The following is a 19,978-nucleotide window of genomic DNA, read 5'->3' as shown; positions in this document are numbered from 1 at the left end:
ACGTAACATCAGTTCTATGTGCACTTTGTCCCGCCTAATCTCCGACACGTGTCAGCCTACTTCGTGATACGAGTCCGTCACTCACTCTCCTTTTTCGCATAGTTAATGGAAGGAGTTCAAATTCACAAAAGTACAACTATATTTCTAAATGTTTATGTGAGAAATTAATATACTCTAAGCGGGAAACGGGAGTGAGTGGTGGGCCCATGTAAGGAAGTAGGCGGACACATGTCAGGGATTGGGTGGGACGAGGCGTGGAACTAGCGCCACATCATTAAACATGTTGCTTTATGATTGGCCACGTTGGAATTTAACCCCTAAACTTAACAATGCATCTTACATAAGTCAATTTTTCAATTTAGTAATTAGTTCGATCATGGACATGATTGAAAGATTTTGTGTTACATGAATCCAATTTTCATTTCGTCTGGGAAAAGCCATCTTTTTCTCAACAAACCAAAATTCAGTTATTTCAACTACATCAAGTGATCTCTTGTGAAAAAAAAAAAAAAAAAAAAAAAGACTTCTTTTGTGGAATTAACCATTCCCTTTTGTTTAGAAAGAAAAGAAATTATGTTTATGTCTAAATAAGCAAATATGTCATGGTTGTTAGTAGACTTAGTTGAAATACACCGAATAGTTGGCGCTTGGTACTTGAGCCTTATTTAATAGTACATATAACTATAATATTACGTGACATGCTAAGATAGTGTTATCAATGCACTCAAATTATAATACTTGTCTCATTTAGTGGTAAATTCGATGTCCACCTATTAAAAGATTTTTTTTTTGTAAGTTCATAATAGAAAATAGCCCTTTTTTTTTTTTTATGGTCTACTATCAAAAAGCAATTCTTAATGTATTTCACTTTAATGAAATCACTTGGAAAAATACGCTGGGCATGGAGCCCAATGCTCCTGGCCACAAAAAAAGGCAATCCTCAAACCACAACTGTTAAAAAACTATAGGAGCGAAATGTAGACGATTGAGACTATAGAGATCTTAGTGAAACTTGGCCTAAACTATGAAGACCACAAACATAATTTGGCTGGAGAAAAGATAGGCCAAATGTCACTTATTGTCCCTATACTTTGACAGTATTTTCACTTTTGTCTTTGTTCTTTTAATTTTGACAATTTTGATACCGTACTTTTATTAAGATAGCAATTATGTTTACTCTGTCAAGTTCGTTAATTTTTTAGTGACGAAAAATGCTAATGTGGCATCATGTGCCCCCTCGTGACTCCCAAATCGAATTGGCCTTCCAAATGGCAATTTTGGTACCATACTGCTATTATGATAACAATAAAAGCTGTTATTAAAATTGACGGACTTGACTAGATGAACCTAATTGCTATCGAAATACAATACCAAAGTGCGGCGACGAAAAGTGACATTTCCCAACTAAGTCGGGTTCAACCCTGACCCATCGGGTTGAGCAGACTATGTCCAGTGTCCTCCACTGCCAGTAACCAAAGATATTTTCGTTCTGAAAACAAAAATCTACTTAAAGCCATTTCCAATATTATTTAAAAAAAAAAAAAAAACAAAGAATAATTGTTTCTGTTTTGCTTCATTCCTTTGCTTTCAGAATGCATGCTCTTGGCGGTGGCGGCCATGGCGAGTTCTGGGGTTGGAACCCTTTACCCAGAAAACCGAAGCAACAAAAGAAGAGGCGATTTGATTCCCAATCCTCCAATTCTGTGGAGGCGACCGGAGGAGCCGGTCACCGGTTCCCCTTGAAGCAAGCCGTCACAGCCGGCTCACTGGCTCTGACTGGAGACACAATTGCTCAGCTCAGACAGCGCTGGACGAAAGCCAAGGCTGAAAACCAACAGAGCTCTCTTTCTGATTCTCAGGTTTGTGAGGTTCTTATTTTTTTGTTTTATTGGGTTTCTTGGGTTGCAGAGGAAATGTAGGAAAAGTTAATGTAATGAAACTATGAAAGAGTTCTGTTTTTTTCTGTTGTGACTACTGTTACGTTTGGTTACTGAGAAAATGTGGAAAAAATGACGTTGAATGTTTTTTAATGTTGGGTCGGGGTAAGGGAAATTTTAGCCTTTTGCTCTGTTTGGGTGCTCATAAAATGTGGGAAACGTAGAGGGGTTTATAAAGATTGGGACTTTAAATTATTAATAGTTGGGGTTGGATTGTGAAAATTATAAACTTTTGGATTCTGTGGGTTGGGTATTAGCCTATTAGGAAATGAGGTTTCAGTTTTGTGAATGACAAGTAACTTAGAGTTTTCTTCTATACTTCTGAGGGGAGCACACCTACGTATAAATTTTGAAGTCTGATTTTCTTTTGACCAAATTCAGTGTTAAAGCTCATGTTTATGCTTTTTTAGTAGAGTTAAGGAAACTCTTGAAGCTTGTTTCTGTTAAGTTGACTAGGATAAGTGCTGATGCCCAATTTTGGTATGTGCGTTCTGTATGATTGCTGATAAAATATTGGAAAAGTAACAAGACAAGGTTTCGAGTTGATTGTTCTTTGTATCTACTAGGGACCTTGAAAGAAGACATTGTATCTATCTGCTTTGTGTTTCATGGAAAGTACTGATACTTGTTACCAAAAAACAAGAAAATATTTGTACTCGTGCTGTGCATATTTTCAGACACATAGGAAAAGTGAAGTATCAACAGAAGGCAGTAGTTGAGTCAATGCTGATGAGATGCTTAGATGGGTAGACGACTGTATTATAACCAGAAATTATCACATTTATGGACGAATAAATGTACTCTATGATGTTGGATGGCCCTGTTAGACCACCAGTTTCCAGCTTACAGCTTTTTATGTGCTAAGCTAAGGCTTAGTCAAAGATTGTGGTTTTAAGGTTGTAGAGGATGGAATGATGGATCAAGACTTTGTGCTTTGAATTCTCAATAAAATTGGCTCTGATATCTGTTTTCTTGCCAGAAACCAGAACCTAGGCTGGACACATATTAGTAGAGATTTCATGGTCTGCTTCCCAGTTGTTTGGCTGGTCCATCCTCCAGGCCTGTTAACTTTTTGTCACTCAGTCAATTGGTCTAGTCTTGTGACTCTTGTCTACTTTAGGCACTCAAATAACTCTGTTATAGTTTTTTATGTCTTGTAAGGATGCTTTGTTATGTTGTTTTTTGTTTATTATAGTCATTCATGGGGATCCTTTGAGTTTAATTTTTAACCAAAAGTTCTTCCTTAGGATGTAACACATGCTCTCCTCTCAGACCATGATTGGCTTCGTGCAATGCGGATGACTTCCTATGGGTTTCTTTTGTATGGCCCTGGTTCTTATGCTTGGTACCAGTATCTTGATTGTTCTTTGCCAGGGAAAACGGTGGGGAACCTAATGCTGAAGGTAAGACCTCTTTTAGATTTTCACTTTAAATGTCGAGGTATTAAGACTTTAAGGAACTAGGATAAATCCAACCAAAAGTTTGAAAAAAGAAAAAGAAAAAAAGAAGAATGGCAACTTTTGAAAGGTACCTCATAGCTTTTTTTCTTACAGGTTTTATTAAACCAAATTGTGCTAGGTCCATGTGTGATTGCTGTTGTTTTTGCTTGGAACAATTTATGGCAAGGGAAACTCTCACAGCTTCCAGACAAGTATCAGAGAGATGCTCTTCCAACTTTACTTTATGGTAAAACCACTTCTAATTGTTATATGTGTTTTTGTGTTCACTTGATACTCCAATTCAGATTTCATGAACTGATATTCTTTTTAATTTTGATTATTATTATTCTATGCAGGATTTAGGTTCTGGATACCTGTCAGTGTATTAAATTTTTGGTAAACCTTTTTCTCTTCTAATTTTTCACTCCTTTTTCCCCCTTCTAGTTGGCATGCAAAATTTAAGCAGTGCCTCTATCCTAATCATAGACTTTTTTTCTTTTTATCTGTTTATGCGCTCTCTTGAAATGGTTTAGGGAAACTTAAAGAAATGTCATATTGATGCATGTATAGTGGCAAACACACTTTTTTTTTTTTTCTCAATTTGGATACAGAATGCAGGACAATGCGAATGTGTGTGTGTGTGTGTGTGTGTGCTTGTGATCAGCACTGGAGACTGTTAGTAAATCTAGTTATTTTTGTGTGTGTAAATCCAGTTATTTGTGTGTGTAAACCCTGTTATTTGTGTGAGTGTGTGTGTGTGTATTGTGTAGTAGTAGATTTGTGTGATAATTTAATCTAAATACCTATTGTGATATGTTTTGATTTGATTTAATTGGCTCTATACAGGGTGGTACCTCTGCAAGCCCGTGTCGCTTTCATGTCTGTGGGTTCAATATTCTGGAATTTCTGCTTGTCTTCAACTATGAGCAAGTAACATCTGTGCAAACTATCAACATTTGTTATCAGCAAACAGAAATGAGGTATCTTTTGCGCATCCAGTCTCTTTTCTGGATTTGAGCTTGTTAGTTCTTCCTGTTGCTTTATGTTATTTCTCACTTTGTACAGGTTAATTTGTTGGTCTGACATCTGGTAGAACCCCAGGTAGAGAAGAAAATGAGGACCAGAAGGAACAGTTCAGTTGAAATGCATATGCTACAAATTTAAATATTGTTATAACTTGTACCTTGTGAACAGATCCTTTGCGTGCTCTCTCTCTCTCTCTCTCAAAAAGAAAAAAGAAAAAAGTAAAACAATTATGAACTGATACTTTTCCTGAATTACCTGGTGATTACTTTTATCTTTCACATAATCAAATTATTCATGATTCATTTTTGTGACTCCTTAAACCGAAGCATGTACTTTGAATTCAACTATTAATATTGTTTTTCCGTTTTTAGAGTGAATTATACTAATGTTTCTTGAACATTTTACCTCTCGTTTTGCTCCTTAAACCGGAATAACTTTCTTGGACATTGGAATTTTTAACTTTCTTGAACATGCATTATCAAATACTAGATGCCTTGCAAAGTTAATGGGGCTAGAAATTGACCACTGAAAGTCTGAAAGGTCAAAGGAATAAAATTCAAGTGATCGACGAATATCAACTATTAGAAAATTCTAACTTCATTAATTTCTTGCCACTTGCCGCAAAACATTGTCGTCATTATTTTTTACCCAAAGAGAAAAATAACAAAAATAAATATTTGATTACCTTGTAAAGATTTTGCTAAATATGTATATGTGTGCTTAAGCAATTGTGTTAAGTCCACAGTCCACACTAATGAACGGTTGTCGGTTATTCACATCTACTCGAGCGACTAATGCTAGCGAATCTCTACCATGGAATTACAAGCACTGTCACCCTTTGTCACATCACAGGAACAAGAAAAAGATAGCATCTTAAATGGGAAAGTATTAATTCCTACCTTGCTTTTCATCGAATCTATAGTCGTTCTTTTACACAAGCCACCAAACAAAGCATCTAGAGAATGGAGAAACCATCACATACTTCACCACTGTGGATCAGACAAAAAGAGTGTGGAACAAAAAAGCAAAATGTGAAAGCATTGAGAAGGATATGTGCATTCACTAGTGCATGCCTGAATGACCTTCAAGCAGAGGGAAGGAATAAAAGCTATAAAATCTTTAAAACCCAAAACCACCACCAACATTGCATCTACATGGGGAGTTAAAATTCTGGGGATAGACTGAACAAAGACATCATGAGCAGAAGCACAAACAATTACATTCCGGTCGCGCGGGTTCATCCCCGGCCTCCACCGGATACTTTTGCTTATCCTCCATCTCCATATGACTACTTTTTTTCAGCTTTTGATGATGATATTGGTGAATGGCCTTTGGGCCACACTACTAGTCCCCAATTCGATAACTTTCAAGTAAGTCTAATTTCTTTCTCTATAACTTAGGTGGTGCTAAACATTTCTTATCAAAGAGGAAGAGATTATAACATGAATTATTTTGGCTACATCACCAGGTTAGTACCAGAACAGGTGCATCGGATTCAAGGCGACCATTTGGGAGAACGATGGCACGACCTCTTGGCTCAGCAGGGTAATCACATTTCAGCCTATTCCCTCGTGCTTCCCACATCACTTAGACATACAAATTCTTCTTCTTCATTTAACATCATTGTTCAACTGCTTTGCATAGCAAAATTTGCAAAATTTTCTGGTTCTATATGCAATACTTGGTAAATACTTGAGAATTATGATTGCATTTCTATGTGCACTGATGAAACAACTAGTAATCACCCAAAATTCAGATAAATTTTTTTCCTGTGTTCTAGCTTGATTTATTGTTAAGGCTAATACTTGTTCAACTACAGTAAATTTGTGGGTGGGGTAACTTAAAGTTACTAATCTTGGGAATAACTTCATTCCCAAGTCTTCTGAGGACATATCCTCTGTTTTCTGCCAAATGTTTTTGGCGCAATAGATGCTAAAAGGATACATGAATTGGTCAGCTTTATGCCTTAGCGTACTATACAACTTGAGGACTTATATCTCAGCCATTAGATCAGATATATACGAATGAGATGTAGTATGGGTAAAAATAGGTAAAATGCATTTCAACCGTTCAAAATCGATCTAGCAGCTAACATACAAGTTCCCAAGTTAAGTCCTCATTAGACCACCTCCAATTCTTGTACAAGTTAATTGTTTTCCCTCTCCTGCAGTTCACTAGCACCAGCGGGTTCCCGAATTCATGTTCTGCTACTTGGCAACGAATTTACAAGAGAGGGCAACCAATGGGATATGGCGACTCCTACAGTACTTCAAGCAGACTCCAGATTGACCCATAATGAGCAAAAGAGGGCATTGCAGAAGCTCAAGAAAGAAATATACAATCCTTTCAGGAGATTTTCACAGAGGGTCAACTTGTATTTCAGGGACACTGTTGTCCAAGAGAATGAAATGGAGAAATTTGAAAATGGTAAGAGGTGTGCCGTTTGCTTGGAAGATTTTGAGCCAAAACAAGAGGTCATGCTCACCCCATGTAACCACATGTTTCATGAGGAATGCATTGTGCCATGGGTGAAGAGCAATGGTCACTGCCCAGTCTGTAGGTTTGCAATATGTTAGTAATTACATGTACCACATTTACTGAGTTATTGCCTATAATCACTTGAAGTTTTTTATTAACACTACATGTATCACATTTATTGACCTTATTGCCCAGGGTCACTTGAAGTTGTATCAAATGTGATGTTAATACTAATTTTAAGCTTTCAATATCAACTTTGAGACTTTTTTTTTTTTTTTTTCTTTTTTTATGGGTTGAGCTCATGACACTTTGTTTCAAAGTATTATTCTGTTTAAAAAAAGTTGGGAATAAAAAGCACATGTATGTAGAAGTGGCCCAGATGCATAACTCAAAGTTCTGTATATATTAAACGAAGCTTGTACTTAACAATATAGTGGAAATTTAATTAAGCAGTTAGAAATTCTTTATCTTGGTCCCTTTCAATAATTTAATGATCCTAATTGGCTCAAAACCGACTGCTTACTTCAACATTAAGGTCAAATATGAATGCATACTCATATTTTAAAGTTCAATGTTGCACTACCAATTATCAATTGGTTTAGTAGTACTCCTCTCTCAACGCTATTAAAGAACAGTTTGATATACCATAGTGGGAATACCGGATCGGTCCATACTGAGATTTAACCACTCTTTTTTGTTCACACACATTTGAATACACTAAAATTTATCTTCATATATTGAGTACTCAATGAAAATATTCCACTTTATAATCAAATAGATTATTTGGACTTGTAATTTCAGTGATAAACATTTAACTCTTATGTATCGTTTGTTTTGCGAGAATGGGACTTGTGAATGTGAATGATACTTCTTTCTCATGTCTAATAATTTAAACATAAGAAAGGAAGGGTGAGTTTCCCTTTCCCAATTTTCCAAAAGTATCTGAACTCTTAAATCCTAAATCTTAAACATCTAAGAATGAGTGGCAGGATCAAAAAATAAATACAAGCTAGTTTTACTTGGAAAGACAAAAACATCCCACATAAGTTCGTAACTAGAGATCTGCCCGGCTGAGAAATTTTGGAGGTTTTGACTAATTTACTAAAACAAAAAACTAGACTAAAAACTGATCTAGCTCTCTCGTGCCCAATTAAGAGCCTTCATTTTTTGAGCTAATTACAACTCACCTATGAGGTTTTGGGTGATTAATTCATAACTTGCACCATTTTCTTTCATTTTTTTTTTCTATTTTTGTACCCAACCCAAGGTTTCAATTTTGATACAATTTCACACCACCGTTGATAGTAATTTTACTATCAAATCGGACGTTAAATGCTGACGTGCCATGTGCGAGTCCATGTTTTAGCCAACCACGAATAAATATGGTACACATGGCTTACATACTAGAAGCATAAGTTTCAAATTACTTGGCTCTCGGATCTACGAATTGATGTAGCAACCCCACCAGCAGCTTATCTAGACCACATAGGCCTTGATGAGATGTTGGTCAGCCTTACAGGTTGGCCAAAATGTTGGCCCCATACGCAATACGTCCACATTTAACATATATAGTTTGACAGTCAGACAAACGATATTGCCAAATTGTATCAAAATTAAAACATTAAGTATTAAATTGAAAAAATTGAAAGAATAAAGTACAAGTTGTGAATCACCTCAAACTTAAGGGATGTAAATTATAATTAGCTCTAATTCTTTTGATACAATGGCAGGCCAAAGTCCAAAAAATCGAAAGAATTACATGAGAACACTCCTACACCTATAGTCAAAAAATTGACATCATCTACCAGAAAAGAGCTAACAGAGAGAGGGAGGGTCCGAGCAAAGATGTAGGCCCAGAACAAGCCCATGACTCAAACTTGCCATATGGTTCGCAACAAAATTTTGCACACTAAAGATGTGGCTCACAGAGCAGGCCCGATTCCTACTCATAAGCTCTTTGCAACAAGTAATTAGCTAGGCTGTATAAAGGATGACTGTCCCTCACATTACTGGTAAGTTAGTGGTAACCTACTCCACAGGACCACAGCAGTCCATTTCACAATAAATGTGTCTGATGCCTTCATTGCAAGCCAATCACAACCCAAAGCTCAGGATAAGGACCATTTAAAGTTTAAACAACTCCCATCAACATTTAACTTGAACAAACCTGCACTAGGAGGAGACCAACGCAGCTGGACAGTATGCCTGGGAGGCTTAGCAGACAAAATTTCAATATTGGCAAGAGCCTTAATTTTGTTTATCAGAAAACACATCATTTCCCCTTCTTAATTAGAGATCCATCTATCACATATATGTTACCTTCTTTTTAAACAAAGCTAAATTTGAGTGACTGAGTGGTATGATATATATAGCATAGCTAGGGTTGTGCCGCGCGTGCACATTTTAACATATTGAGCCCATCCCATACTCCTCGAAGCTAGCTCAGTCCCTTTTACACCAATAAGATGTATATCATATCATAATTAATCTATATATTCCATATATAATATGTATCATATCTAAAATGTGAAAGCATATATGATGTATCGGAAAAAAGAAATAATAAGTATGGAAAATTTTTGCAACATTAATTACAAGTTGAAGCTACGCAAGTAATTTTACAGGACCAAAAGGGTAAGCCGGAAAATGGTAGTTTTTGTACCTAGCTACCAGTGCCATTTTGTATGTAGTTCTAGCTAGTTATGTATTTTGCCCTAGTTCGTCCTACCAGGTATGAACTTATGTCTTATGAAATAAGACACTCTTTATATATAGTATACACTAGTTTTAAGATATACCAGCTCATATTTTAATAAGACGCTCTATGTTCTAATTAAGTTGTTGGATTAAAAACGATCAACTAATATGATAAAAGGCTTAAAACTTCTAAATGATACAACGATTAAAATATGTTAAGTACAATATTAAAATACTATTTGTCAATGATATGTTGTTCCCGAATAGTTATTGGCCGGTTTAGTGATACTTTTCTACATTATGTTGGAGAGGTCTTAAGTTCGAATCACTTTTCAATTCTCTCATATTTTTAAAAAAATTAATTATATACATACACAGACTTTTTTTTTCAAGTCCAAAACCAAAAAATTTCATAATAGAACTGTCTATCTGAAAAACACGGTAATAGACTAGTCCAAATTAAGGAGTCAAGCCTTCCGCGCTTGTTTTCTTTTTCCATGTTAATGAGTATCTAATGTTAACGAGTTTAAAGTTCCAAAAGCTAGAAATAGCTCATCCAAGCTATTATTACAATATTTGTTGGAAAATGACGGCTCATGAATTACTATTGCTTGCATGCCAACAATGAATCAACAACAAATTAAACCGAAATCAAAACAACCGCAACAAAATAACTAGAATCTTGTACTATATTTACCCACCCCCCTCAAGAATCTTTAAAACCAAAAAGGAATAAAAAAATCTAAGCTTATGAGTGCCAATTACGCCATGACGTTACCTAATTCGCGAGTCATTTTGGGATCATTGCTTCTCTTTCTTCTTGTATTACCTGACCATATTCATGTCATTGCCGCTAATCGTGCACCAGTTGGACTTCCCCGCAAGCACCATAAGCCAAGGTTCACTGCTGGCCCTTGGAAACATGCTCATGCCACTTTCTATGAAGGAGGCTCCGGATCATTTGGTATATATGAAAATTATTAATATTAAGTTCCTCAAACATCAACCAATTCAATTACAAGTACTATGCAATGGTATATATATATATATGTAATTCTATTATGATTTTCTATGTGGCTAATTTCATATATGAAACATTAATTTTGATTGTAGGTGGAGCTTGTGGTTACCATGATGTTGTTCAAGAAGGCTATGGCCTAGAGACAGTAGCATTGAGTGATGCATTGTTCAACAATGGGCAATCATGTGGTGCATGTTACGATATCAAATGTGTGGACAGCCCTCAATGGTGCAAGCCCGGGCAGCCAATTCTGCATGTTACGGCAACCAACCATTGCCCACCAAATTTGAATCAGCCAAGTGACAATGGAGGATGGTGCAATCCACCACGCGAGCATTTCGATATAGCCAAACCTGTGTTCCTCAATATTGCTGAGTACAAAGCTGGCATCATTCCAGTCGTATATCGCAGGTTACATGCAATCTTTTTCCCTTTCTTTGTCAATGAAGAGATTGGTTGGTAGTTTATATACTCATATATTTGTTGAATTATTGGGATTGATAGATACTTTCCTGATATCTAACATATTATATATATGTTTTTCTATTTATTAATTTATACCACATACATAATTGTATCAATATTTGAAATTTATAACACGATAACATAACTATATATATATCCAAACTATCTGACCAGTGAACATTTTTTGCTTTAATTCCTGTCTTCAACATAAGTAAAGTGCTATTTCATAATTAAGGAAGATTTTCACAATTGTTGGAATTTTTTTTTTTTTTTTTTGCAGGGTTCCATGCCAAAAGATGGGAGGTATTCGATTTACAATAACTGGGAATCCTTATTTCAATGAAGTAATGGTGTGGAATGTTGGAGGTGCAGGAGATTTGACGAGTGTGCAAGTGAAAGGCAGTGACAAGCTGAAATGGACAATGATGAAGCGCATGTGGGGTCAGAGGTGGGTTACTGACGCCAAGATGGTTGGGGAGTCACTAACCTTCCGAGTCACAGCAAGTGATAAAAGGCATTCAACCTCATGGCATGTAGCTCCAAAGAATTGGCAATTTGGCCAGACTTTCCAAGGCAAGAATTTCCGCTAAGAAACACACTATCCCAAGCTTCGATGCTTCATGCATACTATTCTCCATGTACGTACCTTTTATTGAAATAGATTGGCTTCTCATTGGAAATGCACAATGAGTAACTGGTTATACGTTTTTCATACACAAAGGGAAGAAACTTGTACATGTACAATACGTTCGGTTAACAGAAGTACAACTTCTTGTAACGAAATTTCAATATTTTCAATTAAATAATTAACTTTTATTTACCTATTGTCTCATATTGCAATGTAATTATAATTATAATTATTATAATAATTCTATTCATAGAGCAACATCATAGTGTCTTTCCATTTCAATGGACACTAAATTCTTTTTCATTTTTGGTTTTGACTTTTGAGCATATGAGTGGCAATTCACCACGCACTTATGATTAAAACTTCATGTTCACTATAATGATATATAAAAATATAAAATATTGATCCATTTGTTGATAACTTGATATGACTAGCTAGACTTCAATTTATTTATTATTATTTTTTTTTTGGGTTTTTAAAACGTCATAGAAAGGGCGCAAAGGCCCGAAGGAGAACACAAACGAAAGCCCACTCTCTGCAAACAGCAAAGACAGAGTGGGAGCCCAAAAGAGAAAAACAAGACAGAAAAAGCCACTAAAACAGCTAGCTAATTTCAGTAGAGGCCTCTAATTTCAGTGCTAGAAATAGCACTTTAACACAAACCATGCAAGAGTTAATTAAATATCCGAACCAATAACCACAAGTGAAGAATGGAGGGAAAATGCTAGTAAAATATATAATTACTTTATTAATTAAACTAAATTTAAAGAATACATTAGCTGTGTTTTGTATAGAGGAATTCTCTTATAAGCACATTAAGTTGAGTTTAAGGTACTGTGTGCAACACAAATCTTAACACAAAGATAGAAAATTATGTGTATCATGTTATTGTACGAATAGTTTTATCCATTTGATTATTATTCTTTATTTTCTTAGATCTTTGAGTGATCTTGAAAAAAAAAATTAAAAAAACTCCTTAACTTGTAATTTTATTTAGGCTCAAGTACATTTATATCCACCAACTATAGGGTTCATTTCAAGTTGGTCCACGAACTATAAAACATTTTAAATTTTCTCATTAATTATAGGGTTCATTTCAAGTTAGTCCACGAACAATAAAACATTTCAAATTTCTCCATTAACTATAGGGTTCATTTCAAGTTGGTCCACGAACTAACAAAAAACATACAAAATCGGGTTGACAAAAAAACTGAACCGAACTAGATTATTTTTATATATTTTATAAAAAAGATGTAAGGTGTTTTTTGCACATGTTGGGGTTCAAACCCATGACCTTGTGAGGAGAGTCAAAGTATGAATTCCCACTACACCACTTAACCACTTATGAAATTCAAGTACATGCAATATATTTATAGGCATACTAATACTTGAAATATAATAATTTATAAAATGAAATATATTTTATATATCATTCCTTTTTTTTTTTTAAGATATTATTTTAGGTCTTTATTTAAATATTATCATTGCAAAAAGTCTAAAAATTTTAATAGTTTATATTTTATATAATTTATAGTTTCTATATTGTAAACATATTACTGAAAGTCCAAAACTATAATTTATAATTTATATACTAAAATTATCATAATATAGGGTTAATTTTTAAGTTATAAAGTTTCAGACTTTATGGTTAGTGTATAAAGTTATGGTGTAGAATACCAATTATAATTTTATAAATTATTATATTTCAAGTATCAGTATGCATATAAATATATTACATGTACTTAAATATCATAAGTGACTAAATGGTGTAGTGGGAATTCACACTTTCACTTTCCTCAAGTGGTCATGGGTTCAAACCCAGCATGTTCCAAAAACACCATATACCTTTTTTATTCAAAATATATAACTTTTATATAATAAATAAAAAAATAAAAAATATATATAAATAATTCGGCTTGGTTCGGTTTATTTGTCAACCCGATTTTGTCTACCATTCTGTATGTTTTTTGTTAGTTCGTAGACCAACTTGAAATGAACCCTATAGTTAATGAGGAAATTTGAAATGTTTTATAGTTTATGGATCAACTTGAAATGAACCCTATTATAATTAATGAGAAAATTTGAAATATTTTATAATTCATGGACCAACTTGAAATGGACCTTATAGTTGGTGAATATAAATGCACTTAAATCTTTTATTTATATTTCAATAGGGACATATATTTTATTTAGAAAACCTAATTAATTCGATTTTCTTTTACTAGACATGAAATCATTTTTTCCTAATCAGAAAAAAAAAAAAAAAAAAAAAACCTTATGAACGTTTTGATTATGCCCACAAAGAGTGTGTGACGTGCCCTCTTAAGATCCCCAGCTTAAAAGAAAGGAAAGTAAAGAAAGCCTAGTAGCCAACAGACCCGTCCGCTGAAAAAATCTCAAATAACTTGAGTCTTCTTCTGACCAACGATGAATTTCCTCACAAACCGCCGATAAAAATCTAAAGAGGTGAAAAAGACACCAACCAGCCACTCACATCAAGACACGTACGCTGTTCTGAAACCACATCCACTCCTTCAAAAATACCATTTTGCTTGTTCCTTCTTCTCCTCAGTTCTCTGTCTATTCTTTCTCTCTCGCAATCCTCATTTTTCAAGGTACACACTTCTTCTTCTACTGCTCTGTGGTTTTCATCAGTTGGTATCTGTAATGGGTTTGTTTTCAATTGCTTAGTTTTAGTACAGTTGAGTTCATGTGTGCGAGCAGGTTTGCACAAGTGGTCTTGTACCCATATGGGTCTGTGTATTTCTTGGTCTATGTCTTGGTATTTCTAGTTGAAAAGACAAAATCCAGAGATGGGTTTGATGTATTTGGCCTGAATGTGAATTTTTTGTTACATTCAATTGGCTGCTTCTTTCTTGAAGATAGCTTAATGTTATTGATAATTAAGTTTCTATTTGCAACTTTTTTATGATTTTATTGAATCAGAAGTACCATCTTAGTCCAATTTGTGTCTCTTGGTGGCTTTATTGGTTTTCTCCTCATTCACATATAATTATGCTATTATTTTTGCTTTTGATTGAATGGATTTACGAAAAAAGTAAATGGGGTTAAAAAGACATTAAAGGATTAGTTGAATGTGTTGCGATGGGGTTGTCCGTGTTAAACTTTCATCTTCGGTCCTTTCTCTCTTCCCATTCATCAGAAATTGTTTAACTAGTGTGATATGGGTGAAGATGTTGATATTCATTTCCTTTGTTCTATTAAATGTTAATTGCTCTAATTGCTACTCCAATAATGTTGATTCATGCACCTTTTGTTTCTTAAGGTCATTATAACAGTATGTATTGAGATATTGAGCACCTGTTGAACAATTGATAATTTAATTTAGCTACTCTTGGTGGTTGAGATGCAATCGTAGATTAAGCTGAGCTCATCTGTCCTTTGTAGTTTGATCTTGTTTTGCATGGTTGTTGAACTACTCACTTTCATTTCCATAATCTAACAGTCATTCTTTCCATTGAAATAAATATACATTAGTTTTTGGATTTTTCATTAATTTGTTAACTTAAAAGTGCCTTTCGTGCTATACTTACAGATGGCAGCATCATCAGCATGCCTTGTGGGAAATGGGTTATCGACCCATGGTACTAAACCAACTTTGAGCAAGGACTTTTGTGGGAGACATCTCTTCCAATCTTCAGCTCTGCCATCATTGGGTAAGGTGACAAAAACAGTTCTTGCAAAGGCATCGTTGGACCAAAGGCAACATGAGGGAAGAAGAGGCTTTATGAAGTTGTTGCTTGGAAATGCGGGAATAGCAGCACCTGCTGTACTTGGAGCAGGGAGTGCTAAAGCCGATGATCAAGGGGTCTCTTCTTCAAGGATGTCTTATTCTAGGTTCTTGGAGTATCTAGACAAGGGCAGGGTGACAAAAGTTGATTTATTTGAGAATGGAACTATAGCTATTGTTGAGGCTGTTTCTCCTGAGTTGGGGAACCGATTGCAGCGAGTTCGTGTTCAACTTCCCGGACTAAGCCAAGAGCTCCTCCAGAAGTTCAGGGAAAAGAACATTGATTTTGCAGCACATAATGCTCAAGAAGACTCAGGCTCTCTCTTATTTAACCTGATTGGAAATCTGGCTTTCCCACTAATTTTAATTGGGGGCTTGTTCCTACTCTCAAGGCGTTCATCTGGAGGCATGGGTGGTCCCGGTGGACCTGGCTTTCCCCTATCTTTTGGTCAATCTAAAGCTAAGTTCCAAATGGAGCCAAACACTGGAGTGACATTTGATGATGTTGCTGGGGTAGATGAAGCCAAGCAGGATTTTGTGGAGGTGGTGGAATTCTTAAAGAAGCCCGAGAGGTTCACTGCTATTGGGGCTCGCATTCCCAAAGGGGTTCTTCTTGTTGGCCCTCCAGGAACTGGAAAGACTCTGCTAGCAAAGGCAATTGCCGGTGAAGCTGGTGTTCCATTTTTCTCCATCTCAGGTTCTGAGTTTGTTGAAATGTTTGTTGGTGTTGGTGCTTCCCGAGTCCGTGATCTTTTTAAGAAAGCCAAGGAGAATGCACCTTGCATTGTATTTGTTGATGAAATTGATGCTGTTGGACGGCAAAGAGGAACTGGAATTGGTGGAGGGAATGATGAAAGAGAACAGACCCTTAATCAGCTTTTGACAGAAATGGATGGTTTTGAGGGCAACACTGGTATCATTGTGGTTGCGGCAACTAACAGGGCAGACATTCTTGACTCTGCCTTATTGAGGCCCGGCCGATTTGACAGGCAGGTGTCTGTTGATGTTCCGGACATACGGGGTAGAACAGAGATCTTAAAGGTTCATGCTAGCAATAAGAAGTTCGATGGAAATGTTTCTCTTGATGTTGTAGCCATGAGAACTCCTGGTTTTAGTGGAGCAGATCTTGCAAACCTCCTAAATGAAGCAGCTATATTGGCTGGTCGGCGTGGGCAGACAGCTATTTCATCTAAAGAGATTGATGATTCAATTGATAGAATAGTGGCTGGAATGGAAGGAACAGTAATGACAGATGGGAAGAGCAAAAGTCTGGTGGCATATCACGAAGTTGGACACGCCATCTGTGGGTAAGTGACATTTTAGTTTCTGGTTTTTATTTCTTTAGGAAATTTTTTATCTGAAAATTTTCACTAGACCAAGCTTCTATCTTTACACTGGTTTCCTCTTCACATTACACCCGTCAATATTATGCATTGTGAATAGTCAGGTTAAACTAGTCAGATTTGACTGTATGAATACAGATCCAGAATTTCATTTTGATTATAACTGAGCCTTAAACATTGGACTCAAAGCTGAACCGTCAGAAGTTAAATGCATTTTTATCAAATTTAGTTGAGGGACTTGGATCATGATTGAATCAACGAGCATTATTGTGGCTGTAAAGCATAACCATGTTTCAATGGTTAATGCTCACCCTTTTTGCTATTTGCTTATTTCTCTTGTATTCATTTCTACTCCCACTTGCCCATGCTATCGTTCGATATATCTAAACGTATCTTTCTTAGCTTTTTATTGGTTGTGCTTATGAAGCTCAAATAACTTCTAAGGAAAATTGTAGAAAAGGAAACTTAAATAACCCACAAAAATGTTTTTATTTTCTCTTCAATGCAGGACATTGACTCCAGGGCATGATGCTGTCCAAAAAGTGACTCTAGTCCCACGAGGTCAGGCACGGGGTCTTACCTGGTTTATTCCTGCTGATGATCCTACCTTGATCTCCAAGCAGCAACTATTTGCAAGAATTGTTGGTGGGCTTGGTGGTAGAGCTGCCGAGGAAGTAATCTTCGGTGAGCCTGAAGTGACAACAGGTGCAGCTGGTGATTTGCAGCAGATCACCGGTCTGGCAAAACAGGTAACTGAACATAGCCATCATCTACTAATAGAAATTTTAAACTGTGGAATTAGTGTGATCCTTGGTCTTCTATCTTTTATTTTCCCACTTTTTATGGGAGGGGGGCAGGGTTAGGATATGAGTAAGGCAGAACAAGAGAGTTATTATTATTGTAACTCATAACTCATGTTAGCTTCCCCGCCTCTCTCCCTTGGACTAAGGCAGAAAATTGAAATTGTCAGTGTAAATGGTGGTTTTCCAGTACCATTTGTTAGCAGTTTCAATGCCTTTCCTACTGTGCTCCTTCAGTTTATTGCTTCAGGAGCACCTTCTCATTAGCTCATTTAACATGTTAAAATGAACTGGACTGAAGAATTCAATTGACATTATTGCAGATGGTAACCACATTTGGAATGTCTGAGATTGGTCCGTGGTCATTGATGGACGCAGCTCAGAGTGGTGATGTCATAATGAGAATGATGGCAAGGAACTCAATGTCAGAAAGGCTTGCTGAAGACATTGATTCTGCTATTAAGAGATTATCCGATGAAGCATATGAGATTGCCTTGACCCACATAAGAAACAACCGTGAAGCCATTGACAAGATTGTGGAGGTCCTTCTTGAGAAGGAAACAATGACTGGGGATGAATTCCGGGCAATCCTTTCCGAATTCGTTGAAATCCCAGTTGAAAACCGGGTCCCTGCTTCAGTTCAAACACCTGTCACTGTCTAGATAGTGGAAGTCATACTGTCATTGACACTTAGTTAAAACACCTATAATTGGTTAAATGTATAAAAGCTGTAATTTTTTTGATCATATGTAAAGTACTGTAATGTGGAATGACCAAATATACTTGGGCCTTTGGTTTCTATGACAATTCCCTACGACTCTGTGCAGGCTTGAACTGGTAAGTGGTTGTGTTCTCTACTTCTCTCTGTGCATGTATATATAATGAATTGATTACTTGTATATCAGGTTAAGGGACTTTGTACTTGGTGGAAATGTTGTGGGTTCATTGAGCACTTTAGGTCAACTCAAATCAATCAGTTTTGCACTACATAAGTCACACACTGAACAGTTTCTCTGTAAAGAAATAATCCTAGATGATAATTAAGGATCTTGAACCCAGCTGCCTTGGGTAGCTCCTTGAATGGTAATAGCACTCCAATATTTTACTTGCAGTAAAATTCCTATAAATAAAAGTTCGATAAATTAATAATTTTGGTTAAATAAAAAAAAAAATTTGTCTCAACTCGGGCTAGTGTATTAAAATAATAACTTTGCTAAATGTATGAGATAATAATTTTTTTAAAAATTATTTAGGATCCAGCAAATATATAAATTAATAATTGATGAAATACATAAAAGAAATAGTACATAAAAATTCATAATACATATTAAGGAATTTTTTACTTAACAATTTCTATTTTCTTAATTCAGTTTTTTCTCAAAATATGCCTTTAAAGTTGTTTGTCTTTTCTTTGTACCTAAACCGAATTGAACCTCATCCTTAAAATACATGTATGTTTGTGTTTTTTTATAAGATACATGTATCTTTGTCAAAAAAAAAAAAAAAAAAAACCATGAACAAACAAAACATAAAACTATTTTTAAATTAATAAATATTCATTTATTAGTAAATTATTAAATTATTCATTTATTGATATATAAATAACCCCTCTAAAACAATAATTTTTCTTAGTCCCCATTAGGGGTGTGCATGGTTCGAAAAACCGAACCACAAAGGCATAACCATAACCAAATCAACATTTTCGAAATGGCCAATTTGAGAACCAAAACCAAATCAAGCCTAGCCTTGACCGACTGGTTTGGTTAACTGAGAATATCAGTTCGGTTATCCGAAAACCAGATAACAACTGATATACCCTAAACGCCATACCTTATACCCTATACCTTATCGCATATACTCATATACCATATACGAGTACACTCTATATCAATTACCTATACTATTATACTCTATACCTTAATCCATATACCTTTAACTATAATTGTTTTAGTATATATATACCCTAGTAGTATAGTATATACATACTATAAATTATAGAGTAATCCTATAAAGTATAAACTATACTATAAACATATACAAACATATATAAACATATACTATAAACCTATAAACTTTACTATAAACTATAATAAACATATACAAACATATATAAACTATAAAAGGAAATTTGGTTTACTCTATAATATGTATTAAAATCATATATAAACCAATTAATAAATAAAAATGAATATATATTATAAGTGGTGGTTCGATTCGGTTAAAACCGAAAATTTCAATATTGAAAACCAAAATCAAACCGTTCATCATTGGTTTGGCTTGGTTTGTTATCCGAAACACGGTTTTTCTGTATTTTTGCACACCCCTAGTCCCCATAGTATTAATTTATAGAGATTTTATTGTAACTGACTCAACTTTGATTCATTAACTCCCTT

At 35.3% G+C, this 19,978-nt stretch overlaps 4 protein-coding genes across 4 annotated transcripts; all 4 read left to right on the top strand.

Annotated features, from left to right (window-relative positions):
• Nucleotides 1-1,402: 1,402 nt before the first annotated feature.
• Nucleotides 1,403-4,704, top strand: LOC147286817 (Peroxisomal membrane 22 kDa (Mpv17/PMP22) family protein). Its single transcript, XM_086241527.1, has 6 exons — nucleotides 1,403-1,859; nucleotides 3,185-3,340; nucleotides 3,491-3,623; nucleotides 3,733-3,772; nucleotides 4,223-4,356; nucleotides 4,442-4,704. The coding sequence occupies exons 1-5, from the start codon at nucleotides 1,593-1,595 to the stop codon at nucleotides 4,308-4,310; spliced, it is 684 nt and encodes a 227-aa protein (XP_086097653.1). The 5' UTR covers nucleotides 1,403-1,592; the 3' UTR covers nucleotides 4,311-4,356; nucleotides 4,442-4,704.
• Nucleotides 4,705-5,401: 697 nt separating this feature from the next.
• LOC147286816 (uncharacterized) lies at nucleotides 5,402-7,134 on the top strand. Its single transcript, XM_086241957.1, has 3 exons — nucleotides 5,402-5,772; nucleotides 5,871-5,947; nucleotides 6,573-7,134. Exons 1-3 carry the CDS (start codon nucleotides 5,599-5,601, stop codon nucleotides 6,976-6,978), a joined length of 657 nt encoding a protein of 218 aa, XP_086098083.1. The 5' UTR covers nucleotides 5,402-5,598; the 3' UTR covers nucleotides 6,979-7,134.
• Nucleotides 7,135-10,345: 3,211 nt separating this feature from the next.
• On the top strand, nucleotides 10,346-11,653 carry LOC147286815 (expansin-A3-like). The gene is made up of 4 exons (XM_086240038.1): nucleotides 10,346-10,383; nucleotides 10,477-10,541; nucleotides 10,691-11,009; nucleotides 11,344-11,653. Exons 1-4 carry the CDS (start codon nucleotides 10,346-10,348, stop codon nucleotides 11,651-11,653), a joined length of 732 nt encoding a protein of 243 aa, XP_086096164.1.
• A 2,451-nt stretch (nucleotides 11,654-14,104) lies between these two features.
• LOC147286814 (ATP-dependent zinc metalloprotease FTSH 2, chloroplastic) lies at nucleotides 14,105-18,405 on the top strand. The gene is made up of 4 exons (XM_086239249.1): nucleotides 14,105-14,306; nucleotides 15,248-16,749; nucleotides 17,294-17,534; nucleotides 17,909-18,405. The coding sequence occupies exons 2-4, from the start codon at nucleotides 15,248-15,250 to the stop codon at nucleotides 18,245-18,247; spliced, it is 2,082 nt and encodes a 693-aa protein (XP_086095375.1). The 5' UTR covers nucleotides 14,105-14,306; the 3' UTR covers nucleotides 18,248-18,405.
• Nucleotides 18,406-19,978: the final 1,573 nt, after the last annotated feature.

This window comes from Dryas octopetala, chromosome 4, assembly GCF_963921425.1.
Source record: "Dryas octopetala chromosome 4, drDryOcto1.1, whole genome shotgun sequence".
Lineage (NCBI taxonomy): Eukaryota > Viridiplantae > Streptophyta > Magnoliopsida > Rosales > Rosaceae > Dryas > Dryas octopetala.
Note: the sequence above shows the minus strand (reverse complement) of the source record. Positions and strands in the feature narration are given on the sequence as shown.

Coding starts and splice junctions, on each gene's coding strand:
- LOC147286817 (XM_086241527.1), top strand. CDS start 1,593: ATGCATGCTCTTGGCGGTGGCGGCCATGGCGAGTTCTGGGGTTGGAAC. Junction 1,860..3,184: donor GCTCTCTTTCTGATTCTCAG/GTTTGTGAGGTT, acceptor GTTCTTCCTTAG/GATGTAACACATGCTCTCCT. Junction 3,773..4,222: donor GTCAGTGTATTAAATTTTTG/GTAAACCTTTTT, acceptor GGCTCTATACAG/GGTGGTACCTCTGCAAGCCC.
- LOC147286816 (XM_086241957.1), top strand. CDS start 5,599: ATGAGCAGAAGCACAAACAATTACATTCCGGTCGCGCGGGTTCATCCC. Junction 5,773..5,870: donor CCCAATTCGATAACTTTCAA/GTAAGTCTAATT, acceptor CTACATCACCAG/GTTAGTACCAGAACAGGTGC. Junction 5,948..6,572: donor CGACCTCTTGGCTCAGCAGG/GTAATCACATTT, acceptor CCTCTCCTGCAG/TTCACTAGCACCAGCGGGTT.
- LOC147286815 (XM_086240038.1), top strand. CDS start 10,346: ATGACGTTACCTAATTCGCGAGTCATTTTGGGATCATT. Junction 10,542..10,690: donor AGGAGGCTCCGGATCATTTG/GTATATATGAAA, acceptor TTTTGATTGTAG/GTGGAGCTTGTGGTTACCAT. Junction 11,010..11,343: donor ATTCCAGTCGTATATCGCAG/GTTACATGCAAT, acceptor TTTTTTTTGCAG/GGTTCCATGCCAAAAGATGG.
- LOC147286814 (XM_086239249.1), top strand. CDS start 15,248: ATGGCAGCATCATCAGCATGCCTTGTGGGAAATGGGTTATCGACCCAT. Junction 16,750..17,293: donor GTTGGACACGCCATCTGTGG/GTAAGTGACATT, acceptor TCTTCAATGCAG/GACATTGACTCCAGGGCATG. Junction 17,535..17,908: donor TCACCGGTCTGGCAAAACAG/GTAACTGAACAT, acceptor ACATTATTGCAG/ATGGTAACCACATTTGGAAT.